The sequence below is a fragment of the Xenopus tropicalis genome, chromosome 2, assembly GCF_000004195.4.
Source record: "Xenopus tropicalis strain Nigerian chromosome 2, UCB_Xtro_10.0, whole genome shotgun sequence".
NCBI lineage: Eukaryota > Metazoa > Chordata > Amphibia > Anura > Pipidae > Xenopus > Xenopus tropicalis.
In genome coordinates this window covers 137830685-137850953 of record NC_030678.2, presented here as the reverse complement: position 1 = coordinate 137850953, position 20269 = coordinate 137830685, and the positions used below count along the sequence as shown (strand labels likewise).

Sequence of the window (20269 nt, the reverse complement as noted above, 5' to 3'; positions counted from 1 at the left end):
GGTTTAAAATACCACTTGAAAATATGTCATTAGCAGATAAATAACGGCGAGCATCGCTTCTTAATTCAGACAAATGTCCTTTTAGTGAATCGATCATTAACTCGCAAAATATAAGAAGTGATAATATTTTTAACCCATGCTATTAATAGCACTCGTTTTTTTGGACTTTAGTGAATCGGCCCCATAGTGTTTAGATATGGCAAAATGCTTCAGTTATACCGTTTAGGTTAGCTAGGGCACAGCTCTCTATGTACTTCTACCATACTGTAGAGCAGTATGTAGACCCCCCTCTGTGTGGCCCCCCACCTGTCTGGCTGCTTTGATGGCTTACTCTTGTGTAAGCTTTAAATGGTATCAGTACTGTGATTAACTGCCCCCCCTGCATGGTTCTCACCTCAGAGTCAGGCTGTAGTCAGGCTGTATTGTTTAAATATGTAATCCCCTGTGTTGTTCACACCTTTTAATCTCTGCATTGTTCGCACCTTTTAATCTCTGCATTGTGCAGTGTTCACACCTCAGGCTCAGGCTGTAATCACCCACATTGTTTCCCTGTTCACACCTCAGGAGCAGTAGAAACCCACAAATAATCCCTGCACACTACAAAAAGAACATATACCGAGGTGGTACTTCAATTAAAAAGTTTTTTAATATATAGTTATTGTGCAGACTGTAGAAGCAGTGCCAGCATTGTGTCATTGTAGGCTGCCTGTGTGTTCCATACACACAGGCATCATAGGGCAAGCAGAGTATGGCACACACAGGCAGGGTAGGGAAGGCAGAGTATGGCACACACAGGCCAAGTATGGCACAAACCAGCCAAGAATGGCACACACAGTGAAAGTATGGCACACGCAGGCAGGGTAGGGAAGGCAGAGTATGGCAGACACAGGCAGGGTAGGGAAGGCAGAGTATGGCACACACAGGCAGGGTAGGGAAGGCAGAGTATGGCACACACAGGCAGGGTAGGGCAGGCAGAGTATGGCACACACAGGCAGGGTAGTGAAGGCAGAGTATGGCACACACAGGCAGGGTAGGGCAGGCAGAGTATGGCAGGCTTTTGCTGTACTACAACCATTAATATGGGTATGGTCATGTGATAACATGGGTGTGGTTTCAAGTGGGTGCGGTTTCAAAAAGGGGAGTGGTCAAAACTGGCTTCCATTATCGGCCCTCCACCACGTAGGTCGGAAAAATTCCGGCCCTCGGTACAACAGAAGTTGGACAGCACTGCTGTAGAGGCATAGTTAATCTATGTATTGGGTATTGTGAAATTTGTTGTTCAGCGAACTGTGGCAATCTCCATTTTTCTTTTTTCTAAATAAGAGATGAATGTACAACTGGGTCTTTTTATGTTGGAAAAGAGGAGCTTAAGGGGGATATGATAACTGTGTATAAATATGAGGGGATCGTAAAATAACCTCTCTAAGGCTTTATTTACCAGTGATCCAGGGACTGGTCCGATTGCCATCTTGGAGTCAGGAAGGAATTTTTACCCTCTGAGGCAAATTAGAGAGGCTTCAGATGGGGTTTTTTTTGCCTTCCTCTGGATCAACTAGCAGTTAGGCAGGTTATATATAGGCTTAAAGATTGAACTTGATGGACCTGTGTCTTTTTTCACCATAACTTACTATATTACTGTAAATACTATATTTCTTTTGAAAGGTATTTCCTAGCTTCCCTTAAAGGTGTATCTGTTTCTGCAATTTTTTCTAAATATGTTCCTCTGTATTTCTAGTTATGAAACTAAAGTAATTTTGTTGATGCTTAAACTTTTGCTACCTCAAAAAAATAACAAGTCCATTTTAAGCCAATATGGAGAAAAGAAAGACTTGACAGTCCTCTTTTCTTTAAAAGCTTGAGAAGCAATCAAATAGCAGTTATGAATGAAACCAGCTTGATTCTTGGAGTTCAGCGTAACTGAATTGTAACTCTTAACATGTGGCATATGTGGCTTCAAAGAACTTTGCACTTTAAGCAGCAAATTGTTCAGATGCAGTAATGAGACAAGCTGTAGAGATGTTTTGGCTAAATCTAAACCTTAAGGGCTAATTTATCAACATATTGAGTTTAGTGGTTTTAGAGTTTTTTGAAATCGGGAATAAACACATTTCCACAAAAACCACAAATGTCTAGTCATTTATTAAAAGATCCAAATATAAAAAGCATGAATGATTTAAAATTCAGAACCAAAACCATTAATTTTTCATGTTTTTTCCTGCATATTCTATAACAGCACAAATAAAGATTGTTACAATTTGCATAGGACAACTACCACTAACTTCAACATGACCTCAACAACTTTTACCTTTTACATGGCAAGGTTTTGTATTCGTTTTAGTGCAAAAAAAAAAAAAAAAAAGGAAAAAAACATGGATTGTGGAGGAATAAAAAGGAAATACTTAGTAAACTCCCCCCTAAGGAGGACACCTAATAGAAAGCAGATAAGGCAGTAGAATGTACCTCAAATAAAAAAACAAAAACTCACACACATTCAAAGATTATCACTATCAACAGCATGATTAAATTGCATCATAAATAGAGCCAGCTGTAGGATTTAATAGCATGAGATACCTTAGTGCAGATTCCCATTAGTTAGTGTTGAACACTGGGCTCTGTGTGGCTGGAGAAAGGATTTGTTGATTTGTTTCCTTGAATCTCCTTCACAGCGGCATTTCTCACACAGTCTGTCTGCCTGGATGACACAACTGTAAAATTTGAAATCTGGGATACAGCAGGACAAGAGCGATACCACAGCTTGGCACCCATGTATTACCGGGGAGCACAGGCTGCCATTGTGGTATATGATATCACAAACCAGGTAAGGGACTATATTCACAAAAGGCCTTTACTCTAGCACTGAAGTGCTGCTGAAAGCATGGGACTACCTCGTCCTAGAAAGGATTTTTCATTGTGTACTTGCTCTACAGCAGTGATGCCCAACCAGTGGCTCGTGAGCCACATGTTGCTCTCCAACCCTTTGGATGTTGCTCCCAGTGGCCTTAAAGCAGGTGCTTATTTCTGAATTTCTGGCTTAGAGGCAAGTTTTAGTTGCATAAAAAACAGGTGTACTGCCAAACAGAGCCTCCTGTAGGCTGCCAGTCCACATAGGGGCTACCAAATAGCCAATAACAGCCCTTATTTGGCACCCCCAGGAAAATGTTTTATGATTGTGTTGCTCTCCAAGTATTTTCACATTTGAATGTGGCTCATGAATAAAAAAAAGGTTGGGGATCCCTGCTCTACAGGGTAGAGATCTCCTTCTTACTTTTTCTCTAACATAATGAGCTGCATTTTTAATTCTGATTTAGTTGGCAAACCAGCAGCAAATTACTTAGTTTGTATTTTGTATTTGCCACAAAAGCTTTGAATTGCACTATTCAATGAACACTTTCCTATAGCATTTCTAATTTGAAACACATCTACATTTTGAGTTTGCTTTTCATTTGTATTCTAGTAGTAGACCTCCATCATAAGTAAGAAGTTTAAAGAGCTTTTGGGAATCAATGGCTTAGATCTCCGGCAGCACACTGCTTGCTGGTGGAAATCTGAGCCATGAATTTCCAATAAAAGCTTTTTAAACTTGTTAGTTTTGATGGTGCTGTGACACCTAGTACTAGTTTTTGATACAGTTGATGTGCAGACAACATATAAAGGGCACCGAATAATGAACAACAGAAGAGTGGTGAGTGCTGACTAATCTACACAGTTGTATTCATTTTATTCTGCAGGAAACATTTGCCAGAGCCAAGACATGGGTAAAAGAGTTACAGAGGCAAGCCAGTCCTAACATTGTGATAGCTTTGTCAGGGAACAAGGCTGACCTCACTAGTAAACGGATGGTGGAGTATGAAGTAAGTAGTACTTTCTGTCACCTTTCTTAATTCATATTGTATATTCTCTAATATTTATGTATCAGTACCAAATTTAATTTAGTTAGAGGTTCTGAAGATAAAATTTGTAGCTTAAAATATTTTTCAAACATACAAGCAGTAAATACCTGCTTAAGCAGTTTGTCCTATTACCTCCATCAGACCAGGACTGGGATTCAAATTAAGCTCTGGCATTTCATGTACACAGAATCCCAAACAGCCCCCCACCAGCCCAATAAATAGTGACTGTCTATGGCATCTTACAGCAGCCCCTCCGGCATTTGCCAGAATCCACAGATTGCCAGTCTGGGCCTAGCTTCCATAAGTTTAAAAAAAAAAAAAAACATTTAAAAGAAATGAACCAAGAACAGTAGAAAAAGAGAACTGAAGAGGAAAAAGACACGATGGCCATGTTCACTTATGCAAAGGCACATAATGAGAGGGTCTTCTAAAGAAACCTGGTACACTAATCATAGTGTTCAAACATGGCTGCCTGCACTTAGTTTCCTTGCACACTAATTTGGACTCTACTAGCTTGCACCTCAGGTGGGGGGGAATTCTTTTTTTTTTTTTTTTTGACAATGTGTACTTTAAGGCTAATGGCATACCAGTCAGTTTATGTCTGTATTTCTGATTGTTGAAAGAAATGTCCAAAAATCCATGTGCAGTCTGCTATTGACTTTAATGGCAACTATAGCAACAAAAGATAAAGGTGCCACAAGAAACCTATGTAGATAAACTCAATAAATTGAATTAGTGGTCTGGATACACCAGTCCCAGACCCTCAGCTCGTTGAGCGGAAAACTGTCACCAATAGAAACAAAGTGGGCCTCCAGGCACTCTAGGGAAATCACAGAGCCGCAAAAAAAAATAAATAAAAATGTATTTATTTATTGAAGTTGAATAAAAAAAGAAATCCCCTCTTTTGATTTCCTAGAGTGCCTGGAAGCTTCCTTTAAATTAACTTTTAGAATGTTGTAGAGTGCTATTCTGAGACAATTTGCAATTGGTCTTAATTTTTTATCATTTGCAGTTTTTTAATTATTTTGCTTTTTGTGCAGCAGCTCTCCAGGTTGGAATGTCTGCAACTATCTGGTTGCTAGGGCCCAATTTAACCTAGCAACCAGGCAGTGGTTTGAAAGAGAAACACGAATATGGACAGTGGGGGGGCCTAAATAGAAAGATAAGTAATACAAAGTAACAATAACAATAACACTTAAGTCTCACAGAGCAATAGTTTTGGCTGCTATGGTCAGTGACCCTTGTTTGAAAGCTAGAAGGCAAATAATTGAACTGTAACAAAGAATGAAGACCAATTGAAAAGTTACTAAGATTAGCCCATTCTATAACATACTAAAAGCTTACGTTTAATTGCAAGTAACCAACATGCAGGAGAAATTCAGTTAAAAAATACACACTTAATGTTTTACGGTCAAAATCTAAATGTACAGAATGACAGGTAGTTGTTAATTTTAATATAATTTTTGGCTTAGTTTTAGTGTATGTTCTTGGCATTAGTTAATACAAATTTTTTGCTGCATTTTGTTCCATATGATACTCAAAGCTGACAATATGTGCCCATCCAGAAGAAACCCCAACACATATTGTAAATAATAATATCCATTTTATGGTCTTACTTGCATTTTATTGGTGCCTATAAAACCCTGCTAGATATAAAACTTTATTGGCTTTAAAATGTGATTGCTGAGGAACATATGAAAATATGCTCTGTTTGTCACTTATCTTCAGATTTATTTTCTTTAAACCCTTAATAAAACACTGCACTGGTTATTCTGTTACTTCAACTACTGCTAAGGGCTAGGTGTTCCCAAATTCCTTGACTGTTAATAAGTGGTCAATAATAAAGAACAATAGAATGTCAGGAAAAAAGTGTGTTAGGAATTTGTTCCGTGAGTGTCCAGGGAGGAACAATTCACCTAAAGAAAAACTCCACCCAAACACAGCTTAAACTTTTTTAAAAGTAAACATACTTTCTAGAAACTTTGCAATACAGGTATCGGACCCCCTTATCCGGAAACCCATTATCCAGAAAGTTCCGAATTACAAAAAGGCCATCTTCCATAGACTCAATTTTAATCAAATAATTCACATTATTAAAAATGATTTTCTTTTTCTTTGCAATTATAAAACAGCACCTTGTACTTCATCCCAACTAAGATATAATTAATCCTTACTGGAGTCAATACTATTGGGTTTAATTACTGTTTAAATAATTTTTGTTAGTATCTGGAATACCCCAGGTCCTGAGCATTCTGGTAACAGGTCCCGTACCTGTATACAATAATTTCAAAATATGCAGCCTTTTCATAATTTTTAATATTATGGTTTGGAACAGTTACATAAGCTTGCCCCCCTGTTCTCCTGCTGATCTGGATGACTACTTTAAGACTCAAAAAATAATGTAACAGTAGTCAACTGTCACCTGGATCCTCCAAATCCCACAATTCCCTGGCCACGTGATGTCAATAAGGAAATGAACATCACAGTGGAATGCATTATGGGTTATGTAGTTCCTGCATGCTGTCTGTAAACTCTGGAGAAGTTGCTACAATTTGTAACATCAATGTTTTAGTCCCTCCTCCCATGCCAGGATTTCAAATGAAGAAGTGTTTTGCAGGTGGATTTCGGCATGTAAAAATGGTATTTATTCATACTTTTTGAAGGATTTGTAGATGTAGAACACATTTTGTAGATGTTTAGAAATACAGGTAGTAATATTGTAGCAACAAGTATATCCATTTGTAACCACTTGTTCTTGTAGATGTCTAGAGTACCAGGATTATTACAAGGTAGCACTGGTCTTGTATTATTAACTAACAATTCACACACTAAATATATAGGTTATCATTTAATGTCTCTAAATGTCATGATACCAAAATATTACTTAGTAAGCAACATGTTACTCCCCAACCCCTCCAACGTTGCTCTCAGTGGCCTCAAAGCAGGGGGTCACTTTTGGATTTCTAAAGCAAGTTTTTGAGGCATAAAGACCATGTTTACTGCCAAATAGAGCCACTTGCAGTTTGCTAGTCTACATTGGGCTACCAAATTGCTCCCTAACTTTTTTTATATTTAAAATGTTGCTCACGGGTAAAAAAGTTTGGGGAAACTGCTCTAAGATCAAAGTATAGGTTAGATAAACTATAATAGTATATACTATAATAGTATAATAATTAGCTTTTTTTTTAGAAGTGTATTTATCCATGGGTGAAAGTTAGTGTTCACCATTTGATAATTATGCTTTTAAAAATCCCTTAGGGCTGTGTGGCACATGGGCGTGGCGAATCTGCCTTGTCGCGGGCGACTAATCTCCTCGAAATACCATCGCACCTGCGAGAATGTAAATCGCCGGTGGGATCGCATACGCAGTGCCAAAATCACCTACGTTTCCTCTCAAGGCAACTTCGCCGATCGCGGCGCCGCGTATACCATCCCACCGGCAACTTATGTTCACGCCAGTGGGATGGCGTATGCCACAGCCATTAGGAATGAAAAGAAAGTGGGTGATTTTTTCTATGGTGAACTCTAATTTCACACTTTGATAAATCTGCCCCTTAGTGTCCCAGCTTGCTTATTACGCACTTGTCTATAATGTAACATGCAGCCAGGAGGCTCATATATGTGACCTAACATGGCTTCCAGCATTAGGAGCTCACTCCTGGCGAGGGTGGCATGTCGCTCTTTTGCAGTAAATGGTATTTTATTAGTAGGCACCTCTGGTGGGGGAAACAGTTTTCCACAAATAGATTCCCTTAAATTTATAACAAACCGGGGTCTTACAATAATTCAACAAACAAAATAAAATGAAAATAACTTTTCTGCCCAGCATTTCTTTCTGCATCATAAAGATGTTGTATATTATGCTCACAAAAGACTGTAAATTATCCCATAGACTTGCTCCTTTAAACAGCTGTATGAATGTGTCTGTCTAGATTTTATTGTTCTGTCTGTATTTTAATGTTATTTGCTTCTGTGTTGATGTGCAGGAAGCCCAAGCATATGCAGATGACAACAGCCTGCTCTTTATGGAAACCTCTGCCAAAACCGCTATGAACGTCAATGATCTGTTTCTTGCAATAGGTAAGAGTTTGTGGCCCCTACTCAGCATGAATAAAGCAAAAAATTGCAGGCATATTTTATCAGTAATCTTAACAAAACTACATCCAGTCTGTTGTGGTGACAATCTTTAGTAATAGATATTCATTTATCTCCTATTTCATTTAAATCATGTTCTGTTTTATCATTTTTGACAATTTTTCTAAAATGAAAGTTGACCCTTTAATGTTCCTCTCTTTGCTATTAGAGTCTAGCAGCTCAGTACTCCATGTGGAGTCCCGCAGCAGGTCAGATACCAGCGGAATATCTGCGGTCAGGATTCAGTCAGGGTATCCTTAATATTCTGTCCCTGGGTACCCTCCAGGTGGATGAAGTGTAGACAATACATTTGGGGGAAACAAAAACTAATGCCTACTTTACTATGATGAAAACCACTTGTAGTATGATTGGGGGAAACAATGTGTGTAAGCAGGTGCAGGTTGAGATGGGCGGAATCGGGTACGGGTTGGGTGCTGGTCTGTAAAAACAGACCCATGCAGGTCTCCAACTCCAGGTTTAGACTCTAAGCTGTTTTAATTTGCTCTATTAGTTGCTATATTTTCCAGCAGCATCTGTGGAATGTTAGGTACTATTGTATCCCTAATACCTCAAATTAGAACCGTTAACCGGGTGCACTGTGAATCCTATGATCCCAGGGGGCGTGTCAGTATCTTTATAAGTGCTGTATTTGTACTTATTGCTGTAAGTATAATACTGTTAAACAGGGTTTGCTTCTCCATTTAGGGATGTATGACTGCTACCTTCTTATCTTTTGCTTTATTCATTTTCTATATGTGGCATTTGACATGCCCAGAAATGATCTTGTGTATCAACTACAAATAATGCAAATGGTTCATGGACCTTTTATTGAGCAAAGTTCAGAGAAACCATTTAATGTCTGAGCTTGCTAACCTTGAACTCTCTTTCCAAGAGAGTTCCGCCTTTCTTTATTAATATTGCTCTTTGTTAATCTATACAATATTCAGCAGTCATGCAACATAGCGGTTTACATTTTATGATGCTTGTGAAATCATAAAGTTCCCGTTATTTAAAGTGAAACAGGTTTTATATTTCCATGTTTATGACTCTACACTGAAAGGTATATTGAAGGGTAGAGGTCGGTTATAAAAGCATATCCGCTAGGCAGTAAAATGGGTGCTGTTTGGCTCATGGTACACAAGGTGTGAGCTAGTGAAAGTCTTATATAATTGTCTGACATCAAATCCAACTCTAAATCACTTTCTTGTTGCATGGCCATGATAGAGCATTTCTCTGCCTCCTGAAAAATGCTGGTGGAAAGTAACTATATCAGAAACATTTTTGATTATCCATAGCCTGTCTGTTTGCCTAGTTTCAGTTCCTTTAAAGGGGTTCTGTCATGATTTTTATGGTATTGTTTTGTTATTACTATTTTACACAGGTCACATTGCAAAATATTAATTCTACCATTTAAAATTTTATTCTTGAGCTAATAAATTTATTTTTATTAGTTGTAATATTGGTGTGTAGGCGCCATCTCAGTGCATTGTGCCTGAGTCTGAGCTTTCAGAAGAAGCCAGCTCTACACATTAGAACTGCTTTCAGGTAACCTATTGTTTCTCCTACCCCCATGTAACTTGGATTTCTTACTATTGAGTGCTATTCTGATATTTACTGGAAGCTGCTATCTTGCTACCTTCCCATTGTTCTGCCGATTAGCTGCTGGGAGAGGGGCGAGCTTTTAGAAGGACCCAGCGCTACACATTAGAACTGCTTTCAGATAAGCTTTTGGAGTCATGACTGAGCCGGACTTGGATTTTTGGGGAAGGAAGGAGGGTGATATAACTCCGACTTGCAGTACAGCACTAAAAAGTTGGTGAAGTTTATCTGAGCATAAGTCACATGACTTGTGGGCACCTGGGAAATGAAGAATATGGCTAGCCCCATGTCAGATTTTAAAAAACAGGATTCTGTTGGAGAATCACTATTAACTGATGGGTTTTGTTGAAAAAAAATTAAATTCCCAGGACAGAATCCCTTTAAAGGAGAAGGAAAGGCAAAGTCACTTGGGGGTGCCAAAATGTTAGGCAAAGGAAGCAGGAAGCGCTCGCTACAGGTACCACGGACTGGTGCGGTTCTCTTCTAACAGGGGCACCAGCCCAGGGTACGAGGTAGGCGATTAAAGTCACTTGGGGGTGCCTGACATGTTGGCACCCCCAAGTGACTTTGCCTTTGCTTCTAGTTAAGCTTTGTATTCGTATTAATTACTGTAAGTATAATACTGTTGGACAGGGTTGCCTTCTCCATTTCTCTTTGGGGGTGTATGGCTGCTACTTTCTTATCTTTTGCTTTATTCATTTTCTATAAGTGGCATTAGACATGCCCAGAAATGCTCTTGTGTATCAACTACAAATAATGCAAATGGTTCATGGACCTTTAATTGAGCAAAGTTCGGAGAAACCATTTAATGTCTGAGTTTGCTAACCTTGAACTTGAACTGTCTCTTTCCAATCATTTTGCAACACATTGCACTCTGTTCCGCCTTTCTTTATTAATATTGCTCTTTGTTAATCTATTCAGCAGTCACGCAGCATAGCGGTTCACATTATCTGATGCTTGTGTAATCGTAACATTCCCGTTATTCAAAGGGAAACTTGCTTTTTATTCCCACGTTTATGAGTTTACACCGAAGGGTATATTGTAGGGTAGGGCTCAGTGATCACTACCTGCAGCATTCCAGTTCAAGCTTAGTGGTGACTAAAATGTGTGTTATTTTAGATTCACATCGTTAAACTTGATTTTTCTGTTAAGTAAAAATGCCTTTATCTCTGCACAATATAGTCAGCTAGGTACATTGATCTGTGTAAGGTGACCCATAAAATATCAGTCTGAGTGATCAAGATGCCATAACTCAGGGGGAAAGCCCTGGTTGGTTTCCTGTGCTGTAGCTTATGGGAGGTCATTTCTTGGGCCTCTGGAATGTTGCAAATGTGTCTCTGACATATATGTATGTATATTTTTATTTATACACATCTTCTGTATGTAGCACTGTGCACTCAAGTGTACAGGTGTATTATTCAAACACAGGCATCACTATAATACAACCCGGTTTCCAAAAAAAAGTTGGCAATCCAAAGGACGAAGGGGCGTGCCCCCCGAAACGTTACATGGTTTGCTACTATTAAAATCAGCAGGGTTTATCCCGCTTAAACAAGTCCTGTTGTGCGGTATTTTGGTGCAAAAAAAAAGTTGGGACACTGTGTAAAATCTAAATTTAAAGAGAATGTGAGGATTTGCAATTTATTTAAACCATAGTTTGTTGGAAGTAGTACAAAGACAGTGTTTTAAACTGAGATGTTATTGTTTTCTGAAAAATATATGCTTGTATTCAATTTGATGCCAGCAACATGTTCCAAAAAATTTGGGACAGGGGCAACAAAAGACTGAAAAAGTTGTGTAATGCTAAAACCAGCAGATCCCAAAGAGGCGGAGTCTCTCAGAAGTAAAGATGGGTAGGGGGCACCACTCTCTGAAACGTGCAGTAGTGATGCGCGCTACCCAACCCTGACCCACCAAACCATAACACGCACTTGACACTAACGCTCAAAATGTCGCCATTGTAGGACCCAACCTGTACTACCATCTTCCTGCTTTATATGCGACTTTTGCTCAGACCTTTGGTTCCATGCCAAGGAATCTTGGGAGGCAGAGTAGGAGAGTGAACTTTCCAGTCTGACCCGCACCCAACCTGCCCGATCCACTGGTCCTGCAGGTTTTGGCCAATTCACACATCACTACTGTGCAGGCACATATTTCAACAATTTAAGAATAACTTTTCTCAATGTAAAAATGCAAAGAATTTGCAAATTTCATCATCACTTAAATTTGAATGTATCATTGTTTTGTATTTTAGAAATTACATCTGGGTTTTCCAAAAAACTCCCATTTGTTGTACAGCGCTGCAGAATACGTTGGCACTTGCAATGCATTGTAATAATATAATAACCGATTGCATTAGTATACACCTCTTTATTGTGACACACCCAAATCATCACTGGCACAGCCAATTCTTTGTCACATAATTGATTCAATGGAGAGCAAATCTGTATTGACAAGGCGTTTCAAGTGATTGTGGTATCAGTACATGTGTATGTGGAAGGTCCAACTGCTGGTGAGTCAGTATTGTGGCAGAACCTACATCAAGATAAAAATAGACTTCAAGCAAACTCAGGAAAAGGTGATTGAAACAAGTCGGGGGTTGGATACAAGGAAATTCACAAGTCACTAAATATACCTAGGCTTACAGTTCTTTATTTTTTAAAAAGGAATAAGTCATTCTAAGCAAATTCCAGTATACTTGTATTATTTTCTTTGGACTTTAAAGGAGAAGGAAAGGATAATAAAGAGTTAATCCCAAGCTGCAGGCATACCTTCAGTTATCTCAATAGTGCCCTTAAGTCTCCCCATATTTCACCTGTTCAGATGATCAGAAGCCAAACAGGAAGAAAAAACGCTGAGCTGTGTAAAGAAAGTTCCCATAATGCCTCACTCCTGCACAGACACCCAGATCAAGTGAACATGCTCAGTAAGACTATGAGTCAGCTTCCTGCTGATTGGCTCAGATCCACATTCCTAAGGGGGGGGAGTGAGTTCTTAGCATTCTTGAGGGAGGGGGGAGCAGGAGAGAGGAGACAGCAGAGAGCTGCGTGTCTGTGGCACAGGAATTACATACACAAGAAATCTTTTGACAGGGAACTCAGTGCAGCATTTCTGTGAGTGCTTATGGCTGTATTTACCTTTCTGATAAAGCTTACTTAGTTTTTACCTTTCCTTCTCCTTTATTATTACTAAGTTATTTGTAAATGTATTGAAGGAAGTCTGTCTGTCCCTTTCTGTTCTTTGTGCGCCTGGTTCTGTCTCTTGAACCAATGTTGCAAAAGTCAGCTCTTCTCAAGTCAAGACAGGCCTGTTAATCAGCTGACTAATGCTACATTGATTCAAAAGTCAGAACCACAATTGCAGAGAATAGCAAGCAAAAAATGTTAAGCACCCCCAAGTGACTTAGATCGCTTACCTTCTACCCCGGGCTGGTGCCCCTGTATGGAGAAAATAGCACCAGCCCGGGGTAGCAGCGATCGCTTCCTATTTCCTCTCTCGCTGTGCGCGCATGCGCAGTAGAGTGAAAAGCCGAACTTTAACAGAGAAGTCGGCTTTTTCACTCTACTGCGCATGCGCCAGACTCGGAGTCTAGGGGAAAGGAAGCCGGAAGGAGGAAGCGCTTCCTACAGGTGCCCCGGGCTGGTGCGGTTTTCTCCTAACAGGAGCACCAGCCCGGGGTACGAGGTAAGCGATTCAAGTCACTTGAGGGTGCTTAACATTTTGGCACCCCCAAGTGACTTAGCCTTTCCTTCCCCTTTAAACATAACTTTTAAATCCATTGAACATTGGTAATGAATATATTTGCTTAGAATTATATTTTCCTTCACTACCCAATAATACTGTAGTTTTGGGTGGAGGACCCTTAAAATACAATGTTCTATGACCGGAAAACATGGAAACTTCAAAGGGGTGAAATACTTTCTGTAAATTATTTTTTGCTTACGCCTAAGGGCAGTGACAGACGGGGAGATTAGTCACCCCTCAAAAAATATTTGTCGCCGCGGGCGACTAATTTCCCCATAATGCCATAACACTGACAAGAATGTAACTCGCCGATGGGATGGCATACACGTCGCTGAGATTTCCGTAAGTTGCCCGAAGTTGCCTTGAAAGGAAACCTCAGGCGGCTTCCGGAAATCGTAGCGACGTGTATGCTATCCCATCGGCAAGTTACATTCTTGTCAGTGGGATGGCATTGTGGGGAGACTTACCGCCCACAGCAACAAATATTTTTTGTGGGGCGGCTAATCTCCCCATCTGTCACTGCCCTAAGGAACTTGGGGAGATTTATCGCCCATGGTAAATCTGAAGCTAAGTGAAGGCATTTTACGGTACCACAAAGTGCCACAAGTAAAACACATTACTTGCAGCTGTCTGGCTGAATCCATTATTATTATTTATATAGCGCTGTCCATTCACGCAGCGCTTTATAGAGTAAAGGTGTATAAAAGACAAAATGGTTAACGTGTACATATAGACAATTCGCAAAATATGGTTTACAGTTACATTTGGATAAGGATCGAAGACGTAGAAATTGTCTTCTTTTGCATTTTCCAAAGTTAAGCCGGATCACCACAGGTATATAAAGGGCAAGATATTTTCAGGAGATTTGTTGTCCATGGTAGAGCAGATTTAGGGCAGTGGCGCATGGAGAGATTACTCGCCTGTGGTTAAATCTTGGCTTCCAAATTGCTGGTGGGAAGGCACATGCAGCGCTTCATTTTATTAAGTCGCCAAAAGTTTCCTGCACAGGTGGGCGTATGGACAAAATATCTGTTTGGCTACCTAATCAAATGAGAAGATCTTAATGTGTATTGCCACCTTTATTATCAATTAATTGATAATTCAGGTGCCTTATATTGTTATACTGTAGTATATTTATGCTGCCTATGTGCAAAGTAATGACTGCTAATCCAGCTGATTACCGGTTATTAAGATATCCTTTATTAAACTCCAGATATGTTTTAATGGGCATTTATGTTGGAACAGTAATGTGTAAGGGCTTCTGTTTAGTTTAGTGTTTAGTTCTTATGGGGGCAATAACTGATCACAGCAATGCCAATTATAAAGCCACACCTACATCTGGAACAAAATCCATTTAGGGATGTGTAAAGCGGGAAATTTCTGAAATACCTTTAAATATACCAACACTAGAATCACGTTAGCCTAACATGTGGAATTATGTAATTCAATATTTCTTGCACAATTGTACGTCATTATGCAATTCAACTGGCTAGCATAGCGCAGTTGTAATGCTAATGTATAGGACAGTATTTTTGCCATTTTGTCACCCACTGGGAGTGTGATTTTCTAATTAAGTGGCCTTGAAGCAATTTTGTTCCAGCTGTGGTTGTGGCTTTTAGTTGGCACAAGAACCCAGAATTGGCCACATATTTTGTCACCCGCAATTTTTTGCAGGCAGCAAACCAGCAGACCCGCAGTATATTTTGGTTCGGTAACTGCCCTAAGCTTTGGACTTGTGCCATGTGCACATGTGCAGTACAGCATTTTTCTATGTAGGCACCTGAGAGCCTCCTTCCTAAATGGCCGCCCTGGGCACAGTCTCTTGGGTGATTATATAGAAAATACAACCCTGCAAAAGGACCAATGTGCCATTGCCTTAAAAAAAACAGATGCGAGACTTCAAAATCTAATGAACAAGGCGTTTCTAGCTGGCAAACTCACTCACCTGTAAGATAAGAGCAGATACTTAAGGTTGTTATGGATTGTTTCAGAGATGAAATAGCTTTTAACAGGATAACATAATTAATATTTAAATTTCTCTGGTCTTGAGAGGAAACTTCGGCAAATCGCGGCGCCGCGTATGTCATCCCACCGGCAATTTATATTCTAGCCGGTGGGATGGCATTTCGGGGAGATTAGTCGTCCACGACAAGGAAGATATCTTCCCATGTGTCACAGCCCTTAGGGCTCTGGTACACGGGGAGATTAGTCGCCCGCGGCAAAACTCCCTGCTCGCGGGCGACTAATCTCCCCGAGTTGCCTTCCCCCTGCCATCCCGCCGGCGAACATGTAAGTCGCCGGCGGGATGGCAGACGCGGCGGCGCGATTTCGCGCAAATTGACGAAAAAGACTCGCAAGGCTTTTTCGGCGATTTCCCGAAATCGCGCCGCCGCGTCTGCCATCCCGCCGGCGACTTACATGTTCGCCGGCGGGATGGCAGGGGGAAGGCAACTCGGGGAGATTAGTCGCCCGCGAGCCGGGAGTTTTGCCGCGGGCGACTAATCTCCCCGTGTACCAGAGCCCTTAGTGTTCCCTATCAGGTTTGCAAGCCAAACAGCAACTCCTTGATATATGTTCTTTGTATCAGATTGATAATCTGTCACTCTTGCTGGCTCACCTGAAATCGGGCAGACCTTGATCAGGCAGGTTAGAAAATCTAGTCGGATCAGGGGCCGCATCAGCTCGTTGATGCGGTCCCCGGACCGACTTTACCTATGCCCGTCATTATAATTCGATAATTCAAATTACCCTGGAAGATGTTGCCAAGCGAGGGGATCTGCCAGAGTATGGGGAACTTTAGGGACAAAAGACAACCAGTGCTATGTATTTAAACTAAAACGCACATATAAGTTTGATTTGTATTTCTCTCTCTGTCTTTTACAGCTAAGAAGCTGCCAAAAACCGAACCTCAGAACACTAGTGGTGCACCTGGCAGGAGCAGGGGTGTGGATCTTCATGAGCAGACCCAGCAGAACAAGAGCCAGTGCTGCAGCAACTGATAGATTAAAGAGCAGGGGAACCAAGATAAGATTAAAACCTCTATTCCTACACCTGCCCTTATATGCTCCAGAATTACTACTAAGCTCCTTTTCAGCACCTCACTCTTGCCAGGACATAACACTTCTGCACTCTTGCTTTCCTACTCACCATCGGATAACAGCACAAAACAAGCCAATGTGCTTTTGAAACCTAACCAACCACCTCCCACACCACCACCGCCCTCTGAGAGCTCCCTGCTAACTGCACTATTGGGTATATTGCTTTGTTTAAAATAAAAAGAAACCGCTTCCAACAAAACACACAGACTACTCTTGGTTAAGAAGCGAAGGATCATCTGTTGACTACACCTCCTGAAAAGAGCAAAAAGGAGAAAAATACAAAGCAGCAAACACTTACTACTCACTTACTACAGATGCATATAGTGACTTTGGTATTGATCTTTGGTTTGATTTAAGCCTTTGTTTTTTTTTCTACCATTTTTTCTGCCTTTTCTCCATTTCTCCTTATTTTGCAGGACTAAGCTATTTTACTTGTCCATCAGATCTTCAGTCATAAGCGGAGCTTCATGCTTTGAGATCAGAAGATACAAAGTGTAAACATATAGATATATACTTTTTCCTTTTTTTTGCTGCAGAGCTACCCAGCTACCAATGTCTGTTATTTGTGTGTCTGGACTTTGACTGCTGGTAAATCATCCATTGACTATGAACTTTTACTGCTTTGGCCGAAAAACATCAAGAGCAATTGAATAAATATTGTGAATTTTGTTTGAAGAATTTTAAAGGGGTGGTTCATATCTGCGTTAACTTTTAGTGTTCTAAAGAATGGCTAATTCTAAGAGACTTTTCAATTTACCTTCATTTTTTTCATTTTTAAAGTTTTTGAGTTTTGTCTTCTTCTCCTGGCTCTTTCCAGCTTTAAAATGGGGGTCACTGACCCCAACATCTAAAAAAGACAAATGCTCTATAAGACTATATTTTTATTACTCATCTTTGGATTCAGGCTCTATCCTATACATGTTCCAGTCTCTCATACAAATCAGTGCCTGGTTGCTAGGGTAATTTGGACGCTATCAAACAGATAACTGCTGAATATCAAATTGGAGAGCTACTCAAGAAAATGAGAAATAACTCAAACCACAAATTATAAAAAATGAAACCCAATTGCAAATTGTCTCAGAATATCACTCTACAGAATGCTAAAAGTTAAGGAAAACAACCCCTTTAAATGAACCGTTGCCTGTGAGGTTTCTGATCATGTTAAACAGTGGAGAAAGTGAGCCACTTGGCACTGAAGGGGAATTTGTTGTGAGCACAGTGCTTTCCAGGCTCCTGACCCTTTGTCACTAATAAGCCAATAGTTACCTATTTGTTCTGTAAAGCACATGAGTAGGTTTGTGGGACCTTTTGAAAACAAAATCTTTGATCAGAAACATGCAGTATATTAATGCTTCTTTGTACACTCCAAACATGGGTCTCCCCAGTGTAAATGGCATGTGTATTTACAGTGACAGTAAAATAAAAGCAACACTAGATTCTTCACATACAATTACCCCTAGATTGTACTTTGAATCTACTTGTAATATTGTTGAGGTATATACACCAAATTACAATATGTTTTTGTACTCTTTTTTGTTTTGCTTACCGTCGACCAGGCTCTTTCTCTGTTCAGTCATAGCTTCCTTGCTATTGTGCAAGTTGTGTAATGCGGTGGGGGGATTTTACCGGGCTCTGTTTGTGTCTTACAGGAGACATGGCTGTGTTCTCACATGAACCATAAAACTAACAGCTTTACTATGGGGAAAACCCAGAGCTGCCAGTGCTTTATAGGTGCCAGTGTATGCCTTTTTTTTTTTTTTTCCCTCTTAAAACAAAAAATATTTTCTCTGCACTAGAGTGTTTTCTCTGTTATGATAAAGCAGATATGTCCAACCTGTGGCCTTCCAACTGTTAAACTACAACTCTCAACCTTTGACTAGAGGACTGCAGTTTTGACAACTGGTTCTAACGCTAAAGAGTTTTTTTTGGTTGGAAGTTTTGGAGGTCTTTTGGCACGGATACAGTACATTTCTTGGGACTGCTCTTTTGTATATAAAGGTGGAGTTAAATTGTGCCTTCATCTGAGGGATACAATTGTTACATGGTACAGTTGCATGAGGTTGAAACTGGAAAAAGCTTTATTAGTACAACCTGAACTGCAGTGCCATAAAGTAGTAACTTTTACGTGTATCAGAAGATAAGGAAATATCTTTTCAGTTAGTTTTAAACCCAGTCTACAATCCGATGGATGCCATGTTCTCATTATATTCTCCCTTGTACCATGTGATTACATGTACACATTGCAAAAGGCTATATTCAGCAGTGTACGTTAGTTCATGGGTGAATAATGCATCTGCTATCAGTGGAGATGTTTAAATTCTGATATATAACTTTAAAACTGCACAGTCCAGACTGCTGCCACCCCTATTCATAATATTAGTAGCCTTCACGTTTCACCAATATTTGGATTGCCTTTTTGCTCATTCAAGACTGTTCTCCAAACCCTAAATCTCTTGACTGTTTACTGAACCTTTTAGGTGATTCTACCTGATGGCAATGAATCTTTCCAGGCCACCAAGTACCAAATCTTGGCTCGAGCCTTTTTCTCTAGACTGTCCTATGCAGCAGGTGTCATGGCAGGCATGTGCCTCTGCGTGTGTGATAAGTGTTCTTACGATTGTCAGTGGCTTTATTGAATTGTGCCTTGCTTTTAAACTTTCACACAATGTCTTTTAAATAATTTTAAGGAAAAAGGGCAGAATAGGGTATCTGATTACATGTTTATATTTTATTTTTTAAGGCAGGGCAAAGAAGGTGCTTGCCCTGGGTCTTCAGGCTCAGAGTCATATGGCAAGAAAATGCCCATGGTAAAATGATGTACAGGTATAGGACCTGTTATCCAGAAACCCGTTATCCAGGGCCCAGCCTTTCTTCTTTGCCCTGAGCTTTATGATCTTAAGGAAAGGTTGTGGTAGCTTGGATTTAAATGGACTCTTCTGCGTTAGAATATATATTAAACTAGGCATATGAAAGCAGTAAATGAAATGGAGATAAAACTGTTGCACACTACAGTCGCATTATTTGCAATACAGGTCCAGACTGGCAATCTGTGGATTCTGGAAAATCAACTGCCAATCAATGTTGTTGCTGTTGTTTTCACAGTGGTTTAAAGAAAATATATTGGGGCAGAAAGTTTGCACACCGACTTGTTGGAAAGGTGGCATCCCATCAGCCCTGGACTGGCAATCTGTGGCTTCTGGCAAATGGCAGAGGGGCTGCTGTAAGATGCCATAGACAGTTGGAGGGGGCTGTTTGGGCCTCTGTGTAATTGAAATGCCAGGGCCTATTTTGAATCCCTGTCCGGACCTGAAGTGATAGGTAGTCCTCTGTCCTTTTAGAGATTCCAGCTGCTGAAACACAATCGCCTTTTGTTTGAATAATGCTTGTCTTTGTGAAATTAGCAACCTGGGCCCAATGTCTTTCCACTCATCTCTTGCAGACTGTAGTCTCCGCTGGTTAAACAATCTTGCTGTGTGCGTCCTCCTAGCATGATCTAGATCCAGCCTGAGCAGGGGAACTTGTTGGAATGTGTTCATCTTTTCTCTGCAGATGCAAGGATACATAACATTTTGTTGTTTTAGATTATTGATTTAAGCATGAACCATATTTAATTTCCAGTGACAAAACTAGCTCCTGCAGTGCTCTTGCATCTCACAGGAAATGTTAGCGTAAGGTGAAGACACCAGGAATAGCAAGCATGGCATTTGATTTAATGCACTACATTGGCTACTAAAGGGGTGGTTTACCTTCAGGTTAACTTTCAGTATATTATAGAATGGCCTGTTCTTAGTAGCTTTTCAGTTG

The 20269-nt window shown here is 40.2% G+C and overlaps 1 protein-coding gene across 2 annotated transcripts in view; it reads left to right on the top strand.

The window, feature by feature from the left end:
* Positions 1-19076, top strand: part of rab5b (RAB5B, member RAS oncogene family) — a 35375-nt gene extending 16299 nt beyond the window's left edge. The window contains exons 3-6 of one of the 2 annotated variants that reach the window (XM_012956732.3): positions 2667-2818; positions 3729-3851; positions 7877-7970; positions 16251-19076. In XM_012956732.3, coding sequence (XP_012812186.1) covers positions 2667-2818; positions 3729-3851; positions 7877-7970; positions 16251-16366 — 485 coding nt within the window. In that variant the 3' untranslated portion in view covers positions 16367-19076. 2 annotated transcript variants of the gene reach the window in all.
* The last annotated feature ends 1193 nt before the right edge of the window (positions 19077-20269 follow it).